The sequence below is a fragment of the Magallana gigas genome, chromosome 3 (assembly GCF_963853765.1).
Source record: "Magallana gigas chromosome 3, xbMagGiga1.1, whole genome shotgun sequence".
In the NCBI taxonomy this organism is placed as follows: Eukaryota; Metazoa; Mollusca; class Bivalvia; order Ostreida; family Ostreidae; genus Magallana; species Magallana gigas.
The window spans coordinates 686,531-709,612 of record NC_088855.1 but is presented as its reverse complement, the minus strand read 5'-3'; the positions used below and the strand labels follow the sequence as shown (position 1 = coordinate 709,612).

Sequence of the window (23,082 nt, the reverse complement as noted above, 5' to 3'; positions counted from 1 at the left end):
CTTTTTACTTATTTCTATTATATGGTATTGCTGGCATATTAGCGTAACGTACGCAGTTAGTGAAAGCGTTTTATGCGTGTTTTGAGTATTTTTATATTATTTTCAAATATGATGTACATGTATATACTTACATCAAAATTGAATTTTCGGTGTTCTAGACGATCTTTTATCATACAGACGATACAGTATCATTGAGATGGAAGAAAAAAACTGTAGGACTGACGACATTAAAAAATTAAAATACAGTAAACATTAAAATACCCGGTAATTTGTGAAACTAGTAATTTGTGAAACTAGTATTTTTAGCAATGCAGTTTTGTTTACGTTTGCATTACAAAGCATGCAGTTGTTTATTCCAGCAGCTATATACATATGATCCGAATAGAGAGCTCTAGACGTTGCCTGGTTTGATTTTCCGATTATATATTGGGACTATTGTCTGTCGATTCCAAAATATTCATGCAGCACATTTGGACGATTTATAATGGAAAATGTTGACATCTTTTCTCCATTTGGAAGTCACTCAGAAGACCTTGCACAATTTTTCAACACTATCATCCGGGTCTGTTAAAATGCAAAACCCCGTAGACTTCTTTATTTTTAGCCGTGTATTTATACCAGCTGATAATCTAGAGAGGACGTTTTAAAGAAAGAATAATGAGAATGTTTAATGCTTCTAAAAGAGAATCGCTTGAACCCTGAGGTATATATAAATATACAGCAAAAAGTGAATCGAGGATATTTTGGGACAGAATATAGTGGTCAATGCATGTACTGTTAATTTTGAGGAAATAAATATTCTTGAATAAATAATCTAATATTGCTAATCTTTCAAAAAAAATTAAAAAGGTACATAAAGTATATCGTTTTAGCATACTTAACAAATCTATGAGGTAAATAACATTAGATAAGATTTTCCGTTTTCCTTCCGTTCCGTTTTCCGTTCCGCGTTTTAGCAACACCCATGTATGTATACACGTGAACCCATCTAATCGAAGAGCTGGGTAAAACTAGTACCCGCTAATGAGACATGCAAACCCGTGTTGTGTACGTAACTTCAGACAAAGATTAGTCATTTGTAACATGCATGTATTTTTATGAACTATTCTTCAAATCCACTTGCACTATTTTATTAGGTAAATAACAGCTTTAAGGTGGTACAGGACACCTGCATATTGTGATGTACATGTATACTTCCTATTGAGATAAACAATAAAGTATGTTGAATATTGATTAAATATTTACCCCCCAAATAATGTTACCTAACATTGAAGCGCAATGGGTTAGAGCGTTTACATGTCTGTAAGAGCATTGGGGTCCAAGGTGTATTTTTGGTAATTTACGAATTTTCATGGGGAGGGGGGGGGGTCTGGACCCCTCACTCCCACCCCTTCTCTAAATCTGTGCACACGATGATGTTCATGTAGGCACACAGAAGCAAATCTAAAACCGGCAACCGCCACGGGGAGGGGGCATAATTTAATTTTTAATTTTGTTGGTAATAATTATATATATAGACCATTATACTTCCTATGACATAAAATGTTAAGATTATTGATTAACTGAAAATTCACTGCAAACAGTTCTACCCCAAATTGCACATAAAGTGCTGCTCATGTCACGATGTGTATTATCATATGGGCAGGGATCTCATCCTTCAGTTATGAAAATTATAATTTTTAAATGTATTACCGGAGTTTGCATGTAGCCTTCATTTTTAATTAAACTGGTTCAAAACAGTGTTATTTAGGGGCAAACACATGGTGCGGGTATTACTGTCTAATGACAGCATCTAGTTTTTTATTGACATTGTTTTGTCAGCTTTTTTTCTCTTAATGTTTTACATTGTTATATAAGCTGTTTCTTCTCAACTTAAATTTTTCAACTTAACGTTTTTTAAGTGTTTAAAAAAAAAGTTTAAACTGCCTCACAAATCAAAAGTAAGACTTTTTCTAAATATTAACATCGTTTTCTTGTTTGAGCAACCTCTTGCTTGGTACAAACGAAATTATCAAGAGATTGACTAATTATCGTGAAAATACAGTCCCAAATGTTATATATGACAATGCATTGTCTCAGCTATTTGTAGAAAAAAATATATGTAAGTAAGTAAGTAATAAATATTCTATTATAGTGACATGTTTATATATGTCAAAAGTATAGTGCATTACAATAGTATACATTACAAGTTGCTGTCCTTTAAAAAAGGACTGCAATACGTGGACCATATGAATGTGTTTCTCACGAAAATGTGAAAGTCTAAAGGTTATCTGAGATTTCATCGACTCTAATCCCCTGCTTTTAACCACTAAATTTGTACGCTGCATTACGTATATGTATAGCCCTGACATTTTATCTCAGAATTTAAAGGGTTCATACTTCTAAAATAATTATGATCTGTCTATGAATGAAGTTTGCATGTATAGTATCAGGCATTCGGCGAATTTTACTATTTGCGCACACATTACGATTCGTACTACTTTGTTAAATATGCAGCGACAGCTTTGTGTAAATTAATTTCATATTTTGATGCATTTTTCTTGAGATTTAAAGTTTTATACAATGACATAACTATTCAATCATCTATAATATACAGTCACAAAATAATTCAATCATACTTAAATGCTTAAAATTGTTTAATCGGTAAGTACTCTAGCCTCGCCTACTGTAAAAGTAAAGTTAAGCTACATGTGTAACATTAACTTATTTCATAATACTGACAGTTCATATCACATGCCGATCATTTCTTTAACAGGGATTTGTTGTTTCTGTACTGTTTACCGACAACTTTACAATTACAGCGCCTTTGAACTTATTTGTGCATACGGCATGGAATCCCGATTCAGATAAACGTGTGCAAGCCTGGTTCCCTGAGCTACCCATAACGCACAGGAACCAGCTCATGCGCAGGCTGAATTTTCCCCATAGCATCCGGTTTAACCTCGCTTATATATTTTCTGCGTGGACCTCAGGGTCCACGCAATTAAGTTACACACGGCCCATTGGACCTATAAGTTACTTTGAAATCATTGAATATACAAATTAGTAGATAAAATAGACTGAGCGCATAAATTTACTTTGAATTGTACAGAGAATTTCATCTTACTGAGTAAATTAAATTGAAATATTTAGAATTTGTCGTGGAATTTTTATCCTATTATATTTAAGTTGACAGTCTCATCTGAATTTTTATCTAAATTAAGAGTTTTAAATGTTTTTATATTTGCAATTAAAAGAAAAAAGAAGTTTTAAGCAATATTATTGCAATTCAGATACATCATTTAGACTTCTTCGACTTTTCCCTCCGGTATAGACATATAAACACTGAAAAGTATCATATTTATGCATTAATTAATACTGCTTCGATGTCCATGCTAACATTACCTAACTCTAGTTGAAATTAAAATAAAGTTCAATTTTCAACAAATTATATCTTAAAAGTCAATGAAATATCAATTTTTAGGAACGCCGAAAGATCTCTTGATCACTGCGCTACATTTATTGTTCGCCCACAATCTATTATGCTAACATCACCAAACTCTAAATGAAGTTCAATTTTCCACCTATTATTTTTCAAATTGAAATGAAATATCAATTTTTAAGAACTCATATTGAATTCTTGTTTACAAGTAATTATGATACGAATGTTCTGCATTACATTTTCTATTCGCCTGGGGATCCACATTAATTAATGACTGTGCCAAATATTCACCTTTATAGTTTCAGGGAGCACAGATTATTGGATGCGGCCTGTGTAGATGATAGTATACACTATGGATGGCAATAAGTCTAAACAGTTCTCATTAACTATTAATCTATACTGTATAGACTCTATTGGATCAATATATTAGATAATAATAATATTAATAACACTTGATACATATATGTATTTATATATTTTATTATGTTATTTCACTATAAAAATACAGGTATACATATAGATAACCAATTAGATAAAAAATGAATTACTTGCTTTCTATGTTTCAAGCTCTCGTGGTTGTTGTATTTATATAGGTTTTTAAATAAACATTTATTCAATAACACAAGTTTTAAAATTATTCCCACAAAAAAGCCCAAATAAAAAAACAAAACAAACAAAAACAAATCGTGGTAACGTTATTAAATCTAGTAAAGTACGAAACTTCGTTTTTATATAATCATTACACGAATGCTCATTCATATATTTATGTGTACAGACAGCCTGACCGCTCTCTGATCCCGTGACTACCAGTTAATAGCGAATGTAATATTGTGTCTGAAAGACGACAGTAGTCTGGTTTATGAATTCAGCGTTCCATAATTAATTAAAGAAAAGTGTATTTACAGCAAGAGACTGTTATTTCTTAATCTTCGGCTTCTCAATTTTTCTACATCTATATAACTCTGCATAGTGGTCTCGCATACAAGTCAAAGAAAGACTGAGGGAAGATTTTGTATGAATAGTATTCACACCCCCTTGCCGCATATTTATATGAATAAGTACATATTTACCCTGAAAATTATGGATATAACGTGTATTTTTCAATTGCAAAGAACTTTATTAAAATGCAACGAAATTATTAAAAAACGCTTTATAGTGAGGATAAATTGAATAATGTACAATGTATATTCCGTTTTATTTTTTATTTTGAGTGGCTATATATCGATTTTCACCCAATGAAAAAAAAAACAACATAAATTTAAACTTCGACTGAAATTAAGGAAAAAGAAGAAAATGCTGTTTGAAATCTTCGTTTTTAAAATCTGTTATATGAGTAATTTCAAAATACGTCACCTTACTTACAAGTATATTGATTGGACTAGCGTTCAGAATCAAGGCAAAAAACCCAGGGACATGAAATAATTGTACAAAAAAAATGATTTCTGTAAACAGAAGTTGCAAAACAAATTTAAAACAAATGTATTTTAAAAAAAAAATAAACGTGCGATAAAACAAGAGATACAGGTATTCGCGATAATATATAACCTCCGCGAGTAGGTTAATTAAGGAAGCTTATGGACAGTTTAGCGTCTTATTTTGACAGTTATATACGAAATCATAAGATTAAACTACTGTTTTGAATCAAACCAAAAACTTACTATTTTCCGTTTAAAAAAATGTCATTGCTATAAAATCGGATAGTACATTACTGCCACCTCGGTGCATTATCACGTGATAACTATAAATAGGTTACATATATTCCTTAATATAAATGAGATAGAAGAGCACTACTCCACAAAACAATAAGCACAATAAAATATTCGTTATCACCACATGTCATAATGAATAATTTGATTACTTGGGTATATGTAATATATACAGGGCTTAATACCAGATTTAGACATTGTTCTGCAATCATTATTATAATAGCGCACTTATAAATTTATTTGAACTCATCGCAATCAATTAATGCATCTATAATTAACGCTTGTGAGTTTACATAATGATTTAACAAAACCCGATGTTTAAGATGAGGATAGATCTATCACAATGATCGTATCAATACAAAGAGACTTGTTCTTGGCTTTATTATGATATAAAAGTAAAACCTAGATGTCAGGATCCAGGACGAATCATCAACTGTATTGATTTCAGAGATATCCACGAGATTTTCCAGAAGTACCATACAATACCGGTATATCCATGATCAGTTTTCTCAGAGTCGGTGTACTGTCCGTTAATAATTATAAATCAAAGCAAAATATAATAAATATTTACATAATGGTGCAAAAATGTCGGATTGTCTATTGACAAACAAAACCATGCAGGTAAATAAAGTAAATACACAGAGAGAGAAAACTGCTACATTTAGCAACATGATGAGGATAACGTTACATCTCGGTGTCAGGCCCGAGGACGGATCATCAGCTGTATTGATTTCAGAGATATGTGCGAGTTTTTCCAGTGCCACCATGTAATGTATTCACTACCACTTTTCTCAGAGTCGGTGTACTCTCCATTAGGGTTGGTGTAGGTACACCACTTGAACCACCATCCCGTTCTCCTGTTGGCGGCACAGTTACCGCTGCTCCGTCCGTCGTTATCCTGGTCCGGTGTAGAGAACTTCATGTTGTTGTTGTAATTCAGGCTATCCCCTACAATCACAGTGGTTGTACATAATCCTGATAATACAACAGTATTCATAAATAGTATAATCATTATGTTTGTACATTTACCTTATATTATAATATTGTCCTAAAACAATTTTTGAAACATTCTGAATGATTGAAGAAACAATGAATCAGCTAATATTTGATGAATAGCATTTAAAAAAAATGTAAATTCATACCAAAAATGATCAATATTCTGGTTTTGCATTTATATGAAACAATGTATATATTCTCCTATAAATCATTTAAGGATGTTGTTTACTCAGGGTTTGAGTTCTCAAATCCGGATTGTTAAAAAGTTCAATTTCATGAGTAAAACTTGTTTTAGATACAAAAAGCATTTATGAAATGAATTATTATTGACATAAAAATCGATATGTTTACTAAATTATGGAATTAGGCTCTGACAAATCTTGATTTTTAGAGAAACAGGAAATTCGGGCTAAATTTTTCAGATTTTGTTTTCCACTGAAATATTTTTGGTAGTACTTTTATATTTAAAGTAAAAATTTTATCTGTTAGTCAACATAATTTTGCATATTTTCTGTTCGTTTTATCTTGCTTTTTCGTTTAGATAATTGTATGGCACACACTACAAAAATATTGAAAAATGCTTAAAAATGATAAAAGACACCATATCTCGAAATTTTGATCATTGACCTCATATACATTTTATGCCAGCAGAAAAGGGTCAATATACTTAGCTTAACACTATAAATGTTTTAACATTATCATCATTCAGTTTTTTGTTATATTGAATCAAAAATGGGTAGTAATTTGAAAACTGATAGAGGAAATTCGGACTGGAATATCTATAAAAATTGTGAATGAAAACTTAATGTTTTGTATCCATTTAATGTCACTACCATTCATAAACTGTATTTCATTTGTTAAAGAGTTAAGCAATTTGAATTATTTTCAAAATTAAGAAAATCTCAAGCATAGAGTACAATTTTAATGGATTTTTCTTAAATTTTCAAAAAATATTCAATGGCCATTAACTCAAAAAGTAGGTCATTGACCTACTTTTTTGAAAGTGAAGAATAACACTACCATGTAAGGTCTATGACACACACAAGTTGGTTTTTTATTATCATCAGTGGAATTTTTTTTCATTCTGAGTAAACGTCACCCTTAAATGCGCTGTTTAAGAGGAATTTTTAGGTAAACATTTTGCAACCCATTATGGCCAGGCATTCAGAAGTTGGAGTTCTATTCGCTTTTTGCTATTCACTATTCGAATAGCGAATAAAATTCTCTGGTCGGTTCGCTATTCAAATTACCGTAAACATGCTAATAAACGTAAATTCAAAATTTCATATAAACTTCCATTTTTAATTGAAAAAACAGTTTTATTGTATTGACGTCACCTGACCATTGACATAATGAACACGACCAGTTAGAGGCATAGCTAGCCTGGCAAAAATAGGACATTTCATATAATACAATTATAATGGGACATCTTTCAAGGGGCTGGCTAACACCCTGTATCCTATATCTGGGCCTTCATATTTGGTGAGGATGGGGCCCCGGGACAGCCCTGTCGACCCTCAAAAGGATTTGGGTTTACACGACCAGTTAGAGGCATAGCTAGCCTGGCGAAAAATGCGACATTTCGTATAATACAGTTATAATGGGATATCTTTCAAGGGGCTGGCTAACATCCTGTATCCCATATTTGGCCCTTCATATTTGTTGAGGATGGGGCCCCGGGAGAGTCCAGTCGACCCTCCAAAGGAATTGGGTTTACACGACCAGTAAGAGGCTAAGCTAGCCTGGCAAAAATATGACATAATACATTTATAATGGGATATCTTTCAAGGGGCTGGCTAACATCGTGTATCCCACATCTTGGCCTTCATATTTGGTGAGGCTGGGGCCCCGGGACAGCCCAGTCAACCCTCAAAGGAAATTGGGTTTACACGACCAGTAAGAGGCTTAGATAGCCTGGCGAAAATAGGACATTTTGTAGAATACAATTATAATGGGATATCTTTCAAGGGTCCTGGCTAACACCCTGTATCCCACATCTGGGCCTTCATATTTGGTGAGGATGGGGCCCCGGGACAGCCCAGTCGACCTGTAAAAGAAACTGGGTTTACACGGCCAATAACAGGCTTGGCTAGCCTGGCGAAATGAGGAAATTTCGTATTATACAATTATAATGGGATATTTTTCAATGGGCTTGCTTACACTCTTTATCCCATATTTGGGCCTTCATATTTGGTTGGATTTGGGCCCCGGGACAGCCCAGTAGACCATTAAAGGGAATTGGGTTTACACGGCCATTAACTGGCTAAGCGGGCCTGGCGAAATTAGTAAGTTTCGTATAATACAATTATAATGGGATATCTTTCAAGGGGCTGGCTAACACTCTGATTCCCATATCTGGGCCTTCATATTTGGTGAGGATGGGGCCCCGGGAGTCCAGAGGGAGTTCATGATTTTCATCTGATTATTTCCACGGAAACCAGGAATAAGATAAAGGCCCACATCTGTTGGTGAAAGAATGAAATTATTTTTAAAAATGCAAATACATGTACTTTATACAAGCTTGATCATCTCTTAACAGAACATAAAATGCTTTGATTGATTGCTATATCGGGAAAAACTCTCTTTTGTTTTTGATATCATAAATCTGTAACTAATATATTTCTTTCCTAGTTGACAATTACTATTTACCAATTAGCTTTAAAAAGAATAAGGCTTGAAAAACGGAATTTGCACGAGTGTGAAATTAAACCTGGTAGTTGTGGAGACCTAAGCTTTTCCTTCACATAAAATGCATTTAATGGACATTGCCCCAAGATCAGTTTGTATTTCTGAGTCAATGATAAGTTTTTCATCATGTAATAAATCATTAAATTTGTATGTATTATGGGCGTTAAATACATGTATATGTAAATATACATACATGTATTACGCATATAGATGTACATGAGTGCTAATGTTTATATCTTTTGGATGTGTTAATTGTACATTATGAACGTTTATTATACAATATTACTGCAACCCCTTTGAGGACCCTTAATGATCAATAAAGAATTGAAATTTACAGCTTTAAAGAATTGTTGAATTTTCACGATAAGTTATAACTTTGAAGACTTTGTTTTTTAATTTATCAAAAAGAAGTATTTGCTTTTAAAGATATCGGATAATTTTGGCACTCAGTTTCATAAGTGCCTGATACATGCACATACAATTTAGAACACATGCAGACTAGGAATATAGCGAGGACAGCGCACCAGTGTTGACTGAAATGCACGCAAATGGAATCCCAAGCGAGGTGGTAGTAGTTGTAGCAGAGACATAGATTTATAACATCAATATTAATTCAAACAAATAGTGCAACATTAATTAAAATCAAGGAATAAATATTTGCACACCAATTGTTTTCTTTAATATGTGTTTTGGTATATACAGCAGGGAGGGGGGGGGCACAACTTTCCTGGATTGTCTTTTTTTCTTCAAACAATAAATTTAAATACACTTAAATGCATACATGTACTAGTCATTAATAGTTATACAATATCTAACATTTTGCTGCTGGACTTAGATTCAGTTCTCTTAAATCTATCACAATTTTGCAAGTCGATAAAAAGTGGGAACCTTAGTTCCGGTGTAGCGTATAGTTACCATTCCGGCGTAGCGTATAGTTACCATAGAAAAGAAACCTACTAGCATGTCCATGCATGGATTTAGAGCAGAGAGTCGCCCACCCCCACCAAACAAAATTATCTGTCAGAGCCCTCCTCCCCCCCTCCCACGGGAAATTTTCTGAATACGGGCATCGCCCTAAGTGGGCTTTTCACAAGTGTGTAGCCATGTGTTTCTATAATATTTATAGAGAGGATGCCTTCAAGATCAAGAAAAATTCATCCAAAAGGAGGGGGCTGAAATAATTTGGGGGGGGGGGGTGTTTGACCCTCTCCCTCTAGATCTACATATATAATTGCCAACTCTAGTTACAGTGGGGTTTTCTCTGGTATCTATAAAAATATATATAATGCCAAGTGACTAAATAATGTCATGTACACACCGCCTCCTTTACAAAAAATGCTGTAAATCATTGAGTTATTGGGCGAAGCAGAGGCATATTTCAGGTGTTTGGGTGGGGTGGGGTTTTTTTATGGGGGGGTCATTGCTGCTTAAAATCAATTTGGATCCGAAGCATAGTGTTGACACAGAAAACACAAGGTTAGGCATTTCTGTGTCTTGCACGTTTTTCTCTAAATATTGAAGGAGACCTTGACTTCATATCGCTTTCTTGTTTTGTTTATTTTGGGTGGTGGCATGGGATGGTTTCGCAGGAAAGACACGGTCAAATTTAAAAAAAAAAAAAGGGGTAAACATGAGGTTTGGGTAGTTATTTGAGGGTTAAAAATTCCTAGAATATTCATTCCTTATATTTTGTGGATAAAGGGGCTTATGTCTATGTCATTGACAAATGACACTTTAGATGTGAAACTCTGCCTTCGATTTTTACTTTCGATTTTTAATGGAAAAGGAAGGGGGGGGGGCTGTCAAAACATGAAATCTCATTCGAATGGAACGTGAATGATTTCAAAACAATTCTTGAATATTTGCATTGATATACATTAGGCTGCAAATCCTATCGTAGTTTATGGGAGTCGCCGGGGATTAGAGAGTATAATTGGACCACGAATATATATATAAAAAAAAAAGCGAATAAGGGACAATTCTTAAAAAAAAATTGAGATCGACCCTGGCTATTCTAAAAAATGTTTAATGTAAGTTGTACATTTTTTATTCCGCAATGTCGGAAATGAGTTTTGATCATGTCTCCCAAACATGTAAACCAGTTGAAACAAATTTTAGAAATCCATTGAAAAAAAAAAACATACTCTGAAAAAAATACAATCATTATCTGCTTTACCTTTCCTCCACATATAGAAGCATTTTCATTTTCAACTATAAGTTAAATATGAATGAATACCTCGCATTTCAGCAAAAAGTGAAGAAATATTCAAACATAACTATGATATAAACCAATTTCAAATTACAAAACGACGTATAAAATAAAGTGTAAATTACTAATTTTCGATTACCCATTAACTGCTATAACAACAAAAGACAGGGCTGACCCGGGGCCCCATCCTCACCAAATATGAAGGCCCAAATATGGTATACAGGGTGTTAGCCAGCCCCTTGAAAGAAATCCCATTATAACTGTATTATACGAAATGTCGCATTTTTCGCCAGGCTAGCTAAGCCTCTTACTGGTCGTGCTCATTATGTCAATGTTCAGGGTATGTCAGCAAGTAATAATTTTTACTATAAAACTATTTTTTTCAAATGAAAAGTGAAGTTTTTATGGAATTTTGAATTTACGTTTATTAGCATGTTTACGGTAATTTGAATAGCGAACCGACCACAGAATTCTATTCGCTTTTCGAATAGTGAATAGCGAAAAGCGAATAGAACTCCAACTTCTGAATGCCTTATGGCCACACCTTACAACTGGGGACCAAACTTAACAACCTTCAGTCTTCCCTACCTGAGAATGATTCCACACAAATTACAGCTTTCCTGGGTGATTGGTTTCTGGGGAAAAGATTTTTACAGATGCACTATGTAAAAATTTGACACCCCCCCCCCTGTCTTTGCACAAATTTGCGTTTACATTACCTGGGGATGCTGCCACACGAATTTTAGCTTTTCTGGCCGAATAGTTTTTTTTTAAGAAGAATAAACCGCTTACTATCTTAATCAAAGTACTGAAAGCCGGGCTCTTTTGGTGTGTCTTTATGCATATTGTGTAGTAAAGACTGAAAATCTCTCTCTCTCTCTCTCTCTCTCTCTCTCTCTCTCTCTCTCTCTCTCTCTCTCTCTCTCTCTCTCATGCTTTTAATGTCGACAAAGCATCAGAGTGCGACCAAATTTTGTAAGCGGCTATAAACAAAAAATATGTCTGTCTAGTAGAAGTTAAAAAGTTTAACAGTTGCTGCCTTGAATTTTGCAACAAGCATTATATATTCAATTCCCGTTTCTTCATCGCGCAGCAAAGTAGTTCATGGAAATTCATGCGCATTGTATGTGTCCAAAATGCATAGTAATGTTTTAAAAACACGTTATTAATAAGAAAACTAAAAAAGATAGGCAATTCATTCGAAATTTAAAAAAAAAGAAACAAAATGCCAACACTTTTGACAAAACGTGGCTCTTTGTGTAACTATTTGGTATAGCGGAAGCTTTACCTTGACGCTGTTTGGTTTTTTGTTTATTTGTGCTATTTATAGTAACATTGGCGATTTGCCTGTCTATAGCCAGGACTCTGCTTTCAGCAGAGCCCGGCTAAAAATTCATAGAGCAAAATGCAAATTCAAAGCAGAGCTCCAAAAAGATACAGATGTGATCAGGTTCCTAGAATAAACAATATATTCAATGAAATATATTTGCGTGCGTGCGCTCGTGTGTATGTGTGTGTGTGTGTGTGTGTGTAAAATTTGGCCCCACACTACCACCGGGTGTCATGATTTGAACAAACTTGAATCTACCCTACCTGAAGATGATTCACACAAGTTTCAGCTTAGTGACAACCATTAATGATACAACGCTGCTTAATGATGTAAATCGCATTCAGCGTTGCAATTAAAACAAGCAAATATCGACACCCTCAACTGCTTATGATACACAATTATATGATCATTAAAACCCCTGTCACACTGGAGCTACGCCCTCACGGCGATCCCGCTGCGTCCTTAAATAATATAAAACGCCAAGGTAAACGCAGTAGACTCTCTTATAGCGCCGTAAAAAACACAACGGCATCTTCGTCCGTCGCGGTGGGATCGCCTTGAACATTTAAGAACGCTATGCGACGGCGCGCACTTTGAACATGCACAAAGTACGCGCCGTGGCTCGGCGTTCTGCTAAACACGCCGTAAAAGCGTAGTGAGGTCACCGTGACAGCGCTGTAAGATCTCTTACAGCGACGCAAGACCTCCGTCTTCGCGCCCAAGGAACGCAGTTAATCGCAGTGTAGACGCAGTGATAGGTCAATTGCGCTTGCAAGGAGACCTCATGGAGTCCTTCAGGATCTCACTGCGTCTCTATCGTGCCCTCATTGCGCATCTACAGCGTTGTTTCTCTTTTGACTGCGTTCACACAGCGACCCCAAAGAGCTGTTGCTACGTTCATCGCGCTCTCGTGACGTTTCTTCTGCTCTGCGTTTATACCGCACTCCCACGGCGTTTCAAGTGCGTTGTCATCAAGACCACGAAAACTCGAACAATGACTGTTGTACAATAGCAAACGATGTAATAATTATCAAACTGGATGCAGATGACAATGTAAAATGTAGCATTTGCTAATTTTCAAAGACCAATCTATGGAAGTACTAGATGGAACTCATGCCATTAGGTTTTAATGTTTTCAAATCTTTTCTATGATTTCTAACAACTAATAGCGAATCTTTTTTTTTAGACCTGAGTTTTATTCTAGTTCTTCACAAATTGTTTAGAAGTAGTTATGTATCAATTACAATGTGCCTTTCCATTAAATCAAAACTATTTTTAATCATTTATTTACTAGTTGTATATTCTTGTTTGTTCCCCATACAATTGTACAAATTACATGACATATTAACCTATCAAGAAGTAAGGAACGTCTTGTGCACGCAGTCAGCCCGCAGAGCACGCCATTGACGCGCGATAAAAACTCCAAGCACGTCATGAGTTCTCGGCGGAGACTCAGCGAGAGCGCATTTAATCACCATGTAGAACTCCATGGAAACGCAGTTACAAGCCGTGGGAGCTCCATAAGAATGCCTCGGTAGCCGTAAGGACACCGTGATATCTCTACTTATAAAATTTTCAAATGAAACTTCATTTTTTTCTGAATTTTCCTTGCGATCCTACGGCGATTCCATGAATCTTACAACGCCGTGAACACGCCGTGGGGACGCAGTTTGTTGGATGTGGCCTTAAGCGTTGCAGTCGCACCCTTTAATGATACAAAACGATAACTTTTCATTTTCCTCAATTTGCTCAACAATCATCATTTTAGTTTTTAAGATCAATTCTATGTTAAAACTCGAAATTATACAGGAGTCCAGGCATTCATAGTCACCAATCATCTGTATATTACATACAATGATACATATGGTGATGTAATAAATAGCTAGATAACATAAATTTGAATTAATTACATGATAAAAGAAAAATATTGGAGGGCAAACCAACATCTAAAGAATGTTTCCAGGGAAACCAAAAACTATTTTAAAAACGTAATTATTTCGTATTTTATGAATACCATAGAAGTTATCATTTAACCAAACTTATAGATATATATATGTACATGTATTTGAAATATACACGTCAAATAAAAAGCTGACATTTGTTGCTATAGTTACAAGGTAAAAATAAAGATAATCAAAGTGATTCTGTAAAGCGAAAATACTTGTTTTAAATGAAATTTACGACCATTCTTCGTTGCTATTTGTAGTAAACAATCCATACTTTTAGATGAAATATATTCAAGCATTATTGAACATAGTTAAATTGCAATTGCTAAGGAAACATGTAAAGTTTAACAAATAATTCAAAAATTCTTAATTGTTCGAAACGTCATGGAAACAGCCATTTATTTTGCTAAAATGCAGTTGCAACTGATATTACATAAAAGTTAAGAACATGTTTCGTCATTTTAATCAATTTATTTTGAAGTATTACGTTACAAATATGAGGAGAAATTGTTCAAAGGTACCTCAAATATGCAGATTTATGAGATTTTAATTGTTGTTACCAAAGCAACATACTTTAATTTTCACATATATTATCTTTGTTGCAAAAAGAAAACAACCGGTTGATTTTATAAATTTAAAACTGTTTATGTTTGAATTAACTTGCCCATGAATAATTTTCTATAACATAAAAAATACACAGTATTTTGTACCTAATTATTTTATTCTGTGTAACTGAAACTGCTGCAATTACTCCTCATTTAAACAAATAACTAATTTATCCGAACAAATAAGTTTTTTTTTCATCTGGTACTTCCACGCCGCCGTAATATTATCATTTCATGGGGGAAAAAATTAAGAACTAAAATTATGAAAAAGCTATTTTTTTAGTTACCGAACACTTCTTTAATGACCAAAATTTAAATTAATTATTTTATTTTTAATAACAGCTATATGTATTAAAAGTCTAACAAGGGACTTCTTGGTCTGTATGGATTTTTTAAATTTAAGCTATAAAGGAAATAAATGCTTTGTGATTTACATATCAAATAAGATAACGTAGATGCATGTAAGTGCTAGTTATATTATTACAAAGGTAACTTGATCAGGGTCGGATTACGTGGAGTTGAGATCATTAGATCAGAAGTAACGTATAGGGTCCAGTTTGATCTAATGATCTTCGCCTTGCACTTTGATTAAGATCCTCTATGAAATTAAATTTATTATCCTTCCACAAAGTTAAAAACAATCAAACAAAACCATTATATTAACTGAACACAACTTATTCTAGATAAAGAAACACTTTAAAAACGCGCTAACAAGTAAAAGTTACTTATTGTGTTCCACGTCATTAGCTTCAGATAGTGTTGGAAATACAGGTGACTCCGCTTCGCGTCTGGTTTGATATGATGATTCACGCCTTGCGACTGAGCGTAATCATAATCGCGGCGACTTTATTTCGCAGTTGATTGATTAACTGGTTCGCGACGACTATTGTTCGCGTCCAAGTCTTATCCAAACTCGTTTTTGGGAGTTGATTTTAATCAACTCTCCTATGCAGTTACTCTGACAAACCGAAAGTGAAACAGTGTTTGGACCAAAGCACAAATCATCGCCGCTGACAAGAATTAGTTCTTGAGAATAATTGATAAATTCGAAATAATGTATGCTAAAGCACTGTTTTTCAAGGAAACATATTTATAAATACCTTGAAAATAGTCAGATTTTAAATGGTACGAACAATTTAGATATTGTTTTCTTAAGCCAGAGTTCAATATAGTCTCGTTCAACTCGACGCTCGGTTGTCTCCGTAAATCTCCGACAAGCAGAGAGTCACTCTTGCTTGTCGGGGATTAACGGCGACAGCAAAGAGTTTGATTGAACGAGAGGAGAGTTCAATATTGCTTGGATCCATAAATTTTCCAGAAATATTTCTATCACTGATAGATAGTTTGATTGAATTTATTCTATCTTTAAATATTACTTAACATGATTCATATGGGGTTTTATCAACATTCTTGTGTCGAAAAAGTCCGAAAATTCATTTTATAAAAAATGTGCGTAATTCAAATACAGATTAGAAACTTCCTGAACTTGTCATGCAAAATAACATGTCATTGATTTTAAAATAAATAAACATCGATAACTCCCATCAGTTCTTCGGTACTTTGATGTTATACATGTAACAACCACTCGACAAGAAATGGTTCGTGGCTGGAAATATTCGAAACGAGTGACCACGCAAAAATCGATCGCATACCAATAAATGTTGGTTTACAGTTTATGCATCACCGAGAATATAAATCTTTCGCTTTTTAAGCGGTTAACGTATATATGCTAAACGCTTAATGTCATTTAAGCAAAATATTTACGCAACCGGATGCTTAGTCATTGTAAAACCTTAAGCAAACTATTGAGCGCACTGAAAGCTGGACCAATTAAAAGTGTGCGTGTATCACATTTTTAAAAGACGATTTTAAAATTTCTTCTTTAATCAAATATAGTATTTTTTTTAATAACGTAAGCATTTTTCAATTTTTAATCCACAGTTGGGAAACAAAACGAATTACTAGTAATTAATGAAATTAATTCTTTTGAAAGCTAAACCTTAATCATTACGTGTGTTGGTTACAAAAAAAATTCTCAAAAAGGAAAAAAAGAGCTCTTATAATTGCACAATATTATCGTCACTGCACAGTATAATTACCCGCATTCCCACTGTACCCCTGCACCTCCAATTTATATTTACTGGTCTCATCCCCGACAGAAAACCGCGAGTAGACAGCATATGCCTTTTCTCCGTTGAATCTTTCCATATCAACTCGCAGTTCCTGGGTCTTCAGTGATGTCAATTTATGTAGCATGTCATTTCCTGTAAAAACCATGTCAATGTACCAGGTTCTTTTTTTCATTCCTTCTGATCTTAATCTATTTATCTTTATTCAATATGATAGTATTTTTATTTAGTTTTTGCGAATCTAGTCAATTTATGTATCTGGTCATATTTTAACCTAATGAAGCCTTTATGTGTATATTTAGCCAAGCAAATTTAAACTATAACTGCTTCATTGCATTGTTATATCCATTTAAGTTAAAATAAACATGATTTATAGTTTGAAAGGGCCAGTAAGTTCAACAAAATGCCTTCGTTCCAGTCTGACAACGAAAAAAGACCCCCGATTACCAACCTGTAGTGGTTTGTCTACGTATTTTGTTTTATTAAACAAAGTATACAAAAACTTCAAACACAATAATTATCGTATAGAATATTGTATAATTCTGTAATTGTTTATATAAATGTTGAATATAAATATACATGCTCTCATTGAGATTCAATTAAAAAAATCTAATTAGTTGTCTAGAAAGCAGCATATCATCTAATACCTAAAATACTATGGTGTTTATTTCCGTTATATTATTTTATATTGTTTATGAAATAAAATACAGACGACAAAAGTTGTATAGATTCGACAACTAATATTTGCGTATGGTAAACATATTTATACACAATTTTTTTTCCTGAAAACCACGTTATCGAGCAATGCGAAAAAATATGTGATAGTTAAGAAGCGACAATATAAAAATTAATTTATTAAATGTATATTACTATGTGATATCTTGCGGTTTAATCTACCAACCAACCTCCTTCCTTTATCGTTAAAATTTCTGCACCAATATAAAATGAATAATAACTTCCCGGTAAAAAATATTCACGGTTCTCTGTATCTTGAGTACTTTTATTTATTTATTTTTTTTGGAAAATTCAGTAATCCTTATTAGTTCGAACTGCGAAATCATGAAACTAAGGAAGGACCAAACACCGTCCCACGGTAATTGGTAATGCGCCTAGAACCTCGGTTTGCTAAAGGGTCTAATTTTCACCTTAAGAGATGAGATAGATATAACATTTACAGGTAGTGGTTGGTTTTCAATAGGGATGTAAAATTTAGTCGATTTGCTTTGTCAATTAAAGTGGATTTAGGCAAACGATAGTCAGGTAATCGTTCATTAATTTGAAACTCTGTGTCCTTTCCAAAACAAACACTGTTACTAGCATACATCTTATCGTAAATAGACTTATAATCTTATAATAATATGTATTAAATGTATTTGATTTAAAATAAAATCTAAATATCTCCTAGCAAATGTCCTGGCCTTTCCTTTTTTCTTGTGACGCTTACCCAGAATTGAGCTCCATATCAAGATCAAATGTGACCTGATCCATAATAAATAATTGTCCGTGCCTAATCAACAATCAGTGAAAAATGATTTTAAAAACGTTGAAAATGAATTTAAAAGCAAGTGCAATTAAATAATTATTGATATGTTGCATTTAATTATACAAAAATCTAATCCAAAAATAAGTTGAATTAGTAGAAAAAATACAATTGTTCTCTTAAGGTCCATGTCTTCCAAAGCAAATGAAATAGATTAATTGTTAGCCGTTAAAAAAATGCATGTAAACCAGGGACACCGCTGGAAAAGATTTCAACTTACGGGTCAAACATGCTGAGATATGAAAAATGTAATTTTAATTCGTAACCCAAAACGTGTCGCGTTACGAAAAAATAAATAAAATGTATTGAATTTTATTCACGTTATTACGAGTAATCTAATAGTTTTCATCGAGCGAAAAGGGACATTATTTTCATAGAAATTGATACCTGGTAAAATTATACCTTTCCCCGGTCATCATGCTTTAAGTTTACATTACATTTACATGTACATCGTCGTAGGTTCAAAGTAATTTTGCAAGTTGCAAACAAAATACGAGAGACAGAATTTGAAAGAATCTCTTGATTTTCTACCCCATTTCGTCGATATTCATTATACTAATGATATTTAAAAAGAATTTCATCCTATATTGAGTTCCATTCGCATAATGTATGTGGCTAAAATTGTGAATGTTGTCAAAATGTATTATAAAATGGAAAAGAATTGTCTCCCGCCTAAATCATTCAATCAAACTTCGTGAAAAGCAGAACACTCAAGTTTATTTCTCTACTTACGCATGCGTGATATTAGTAATAACATCGACGATTTTTCTGTCTTTTTTTAAGGGGAAAAGCTCTACATTCCGTCTCCGGGCTGTTTATACAAATTAAAAAAGGTAGTTTCTAATGTCTGATTTTGTGTTTGAGATGGAAATTTTCTCCATCAACTCAGTGTCCGTGTGCCAAATATCGCAAAGCCAGACTTACACATACAATGGTTCACCAGGTACCAAAAATAGTCTCTTGAGAATTAAAATTCTGATAAAATTGGGTAAGAAGGTATAATAATAATAATAAGCTCTGCCAAATACCTATTCCTTGAAAACAGACAAAATTGTAATTATTGAAAACAGTTATTAATATTACAGAGTCTGTGTGAAAGTGAAATTCTTATCAAAAATAGCTTGCCTAAAATATTTCTTTGATCGTGGGTAATTGACATTGAAGTAAAAAAGAACAAAGGCAAATTTGAATAAAAGTTAAATTGCTTGCTCATCGTGATTTTCTGTTTTGGGGAGAGGCAATGTATAGGTGGTTGAATTGGAAAACCGCAGGTAAGATAAGATAAAACATCCTTTGAATGAACGGTTTTCGCTGCTATTTTTTAATAAACGGGTTCTTTTATCTAAAACCCCTATATTTAACAATATCTTTACGGAAAAACAAAAGGAAGAGGGAAATCAATACCCATCCAATACTCGTGGTCAGCGAATCCAAACCCGTTCTTGTATTCCGTCCAGTTCCGGTAAAAGTCCACTGATCCATTCACTCTCCGCTGAATCACCTGTTCCATATATTGAGCGAAGTTCATGTTACTAAATTCTATTCATTTGCAAAAAAATTATCAGGTTGATAAAAAAAAATTAAAAATCAACTTATCATTGGAAAAATATGCTTCTTATGATCTTATAATATCAAAATGAGAAATACAGAGAAAGAAGAGATAGCGTACCGTCCATCCTCCGTTGTCAGTGGTCATATCACAGAACACGGCCTTTGATCTATTTGATGAAGCTATGACATAAAACACGCCATTCTTCCCTCTAGTGTTAGGATATTTCTCCAAAATGTCCGCACAGTCGAAAACAGTTCTGTTATGTACTTTTAGAAGAAATTGGTATATCATTTCGACATTTCTAAGCATATTTATAGCTTCTCCTGAAGAAAGCTGCTCAGCCACATACATACTCGTGTTTCTTATACCGTCGACCTTCCCAACCAGATTGGCTGTAAGAGAAAACACTTCCTGTTTTAAAATTTGTTGTTCGGTCTGAATAGAAGAAAGTTTATTACTGACTTTCTTTTCAACATTCTTAGAAAAATTAGTTAAAAGAGACTCGATTTTCTTGTTTAAGACTTGCTGTTCTGTATGAGTTGTAGAAAGGACATCAATATTTCCAGTCAGATTGGTTGTAAAATACTCCATTTTCCGGCATAACAGTGATTGTTCGGTTTGAGTTGTCAAAAGTATATCACTTATTTTCCCCTCAATAGTCCTAGTCAGATTGATTGAAAGGAACTCAAAATTTTGTCTTAATTGTTGTTCAGTCTCAGCTGTAGAAATATGATCAATGATTTTCTGATCAACTGTCTCAGACAAATTGGTTGAAAGAGACATAATTTTCTGGTTTAAGATTTGTTGTTCGTTCTGAGTTTTTGAAAGTACATCACTGATTCTTTCTAGTTTCCCAAACAAACTGGCTGTAACGGAGATCAGTTCCTGTCTAAAAAGACGCTGTTCGATCTGAGTTGTGAAAAGTTGGTCACTGATTTTCTTATCAACGTACCTAGTTGGAGATTCAATTTTTTGCCGCTGTTCGGTCTGAAAAGTGGAAAGTAGATTTTCGCTGGTTTTCTTTTGGTCTGTAGACTGATCTTCAATAATGTTCTTTGTTGCATTTCCTATCATTTGTTTTATTTTTTCATCGACAATGGTTTCGACTCCCTCGAGTCTCTTCATCACCATCTGTTCAATACCTTCACTAAATTCCTGCAACCCAATTTTCATGAATTTTAAGGCTGAGTCAACAGACGTCTGTTTATCTTTAAGCTCATCAACCACGACATTTCCGTTAACTATTGCAAATAATGAAATCAAAATCGATATTTCCAAAAGGCTGCCCATCGCCAAGTTTTCCGAAAGATACACTTCAATATTATTGTCTTAAATCATTTCAGTAACACACCAGTTTAAATCCGTTACCTCACCAAAAGTGAAAAGTAAGAATTTAGGAATACACAAATGAAGTTAATCAGTCTCAAACGCTGTTGACCAAGTTCACTTTGTATAAGTGTCACTTCACTTGCTTTTGGTTGTTTTTCCCCTATTTCCTTATGTTTTAAGACGTAAGAGGAAGTGCTCTTTAAATGAATTTTTCTACTTTGAAATTAAAATACTTGCATAAGGTATATGCACGATTTTAGATAGGACGGAGGTTTTGTGGTTATACTTTTTTAACGGACATAGAGTGTCTGATGGCAAACAGAAAAACGCATTGACGTTGGGCTTAACTGAGTGTTGATTATAAGTCTATTTAAAAAAAAAATGACGCTGCCCTGAGTGACCAGCTTCCTTTAACTAGTAATAAATGATGCTGAAATTGTTGTTTAAGCCCCTTGCTTGTATTGTTTTACCTACTTTCAATGTGTTCATAATAATTATATTTTTTTTATTAAGCACCAATTTACTGTTCAAATTTTTTATGTATAATACTTGGATTTCGTTTTTTACTTTTCTGGAGGGGTGCACTTTTATCTGTTATTATCAATTTTGCTTTAGAAATGTTGTATATTCAGGGATAAGAATGTATTCTTGTCATCATTTTTTACACCAAGTAAGTCCATCCATGTCGTAAAATTCAAACTGTTACATTTTTCAATAAAACTTTTTTTTTTAAGTTACATGAATCATATTTCACTCAATAAACCAGCATTAAATGTGTAAACGACAACGGAATAAGTAAAATTATGTCATTTAAGACATTCCGTAGTCGGCGTGAAAAACAACAAAATATGTAGAGGGAAAGGAGAAAGGTCACTTTGTTTCAAAACGACGTGAACAGCAGTACGAGTCCTCTAAAAATGACAACTGAGAGATGAGGAAAGATGGAAAATACAATATAACAAAATAATCGCCGCAGTACTTCTTCAACCTATCATTGAACTTAAACAGTGATAAATATACTTCGAAATAATAATTATTTCAGCAATTATTTCAGCCAATCACCTTAGCCATACCTTTTTCTGCGCGGCTCAATCTTGTATTAACACTTCTCTAATGTCAACATCCGGTCATGATACTCACATTCCATTTTTATGACTTATAGATCATTTCATCGTCATTTCAACCAGCAGGCGATGCATGTATATGGCGGCCCATGCGGTTACCGAAAAGACAATTTTATGAGAAACCACATTTGAATGTTTATAAAGTAACTGCTTTTATTTTAATTGTTTGCATGTATACAATAGAATTAAACCTTCTTACTAAACAGTAGATCATAACTGAAAAGCTATTCTTCGATTTTATCATTTTATATAGTTTCAAGTGAAATAAGAAAGGGGGACAGCTTATCTCCAAATCAGCATTGATTTATTGATTTTTGGAGATGATCCTCTCAATATATTCTAGCCAGTCAATAGTTTAAAATAAATCACTGGTCAAAATTTTGGTCAATATTTTTCTGAGAAGCTTATATTATAATTGACTGTTTGTCTATTTACATGTACAGGTACATTTCTATATGTATAGTAAAAATATACTACAGAATGTAAGAAATTTAAGCCTTGTTTGTA

The 23,082-nt window shown here is 33.6% G+C and overlaps 2 protein-coding genes across 4 annotated transcripts in view; both read right to left on the bottom strand.

Annotated features, from left to right (window-relative positions):
- LOC105325378 (multiple epidermal growth factor-like domains protein 10) overlaps nucleotides 1-23,082 on the bottom strand; it is a 207,975-nt gene that overhangs the window by 169,442 nt on the left and 15,451 nt on the right. The gene's annotated exons all lie outside the window — the stretch shown is intronic.
- LOC117692850 (angiopoietin-related protein 7) lies at nucleotides 4,911-22,651 on the bottom strand. 3 transcript variants are annotated; one of them, XM_066077959.1, is made up of 5 exons: nucleotides 22,525-22,651; nucleotides 20,240-21,277; nucleotides 19,975-20,071; nucleotides 17,001-17,165; nucleotides 4,911-6,075 (listed from the first exon to the last, which is right to left on the bottom strand). In XM_066077959.1, exons 2-5 carry the CDS (start codon nucleotides 21,251-21,253, stop codon nucleotides 5,825-5,827), a joined length of 1,527 nt encoding a protein of 508 aa, XP_065934031.1. In that variant the 5' UTR covers nucleotides 21,254-21,277; nucleotides 22,525-22,651; the 3' UTR covers nucleotides 4,911-5,824. The 3 variants fall into 3 exon arrangements, with proteins under 3 accessions (XP_065934031.1, XP_065934030.1, XP_065934032.1); XM_066077958.1 differs by lacking the exon at nucleotides 22,525-22,651 and having other exon boundaries at nucleotides 20,240-21,605; XM_066077960.1 differs by lacking the exons at nucleotides 4,911-6,075; nucleotides 22,525-22,651 and adding an exon at nucleotides 13,682-14,055 and having other exon boundaries at nucleotides 20,240-21,599.

Excerpts from the sequence above, each read along its gene's own strand:
- LOC117692850 (XM_066077958.1), bottom strand. The coding sequence starts at position 21,412 with ATGGGCAGCCTTTTGGAAATATCGATTTTGATTTCATTATTTGCAATA. Across the intron at positions 20,072-20,239 it reads CTGACAACGGAGGATGGACG|GTGATTCAGCGGAGAGTGAA; the intron begins GTACGCTATCTC and ends TATATGGAACAG. Across the intron at positions 6,076-17,000 it reads GGGGTACAGTGGGAATGCGG|GGGATAGCCTGAATTACAAC; the intron begins GTAATTATACTG and ends CTGTGATTGTAG.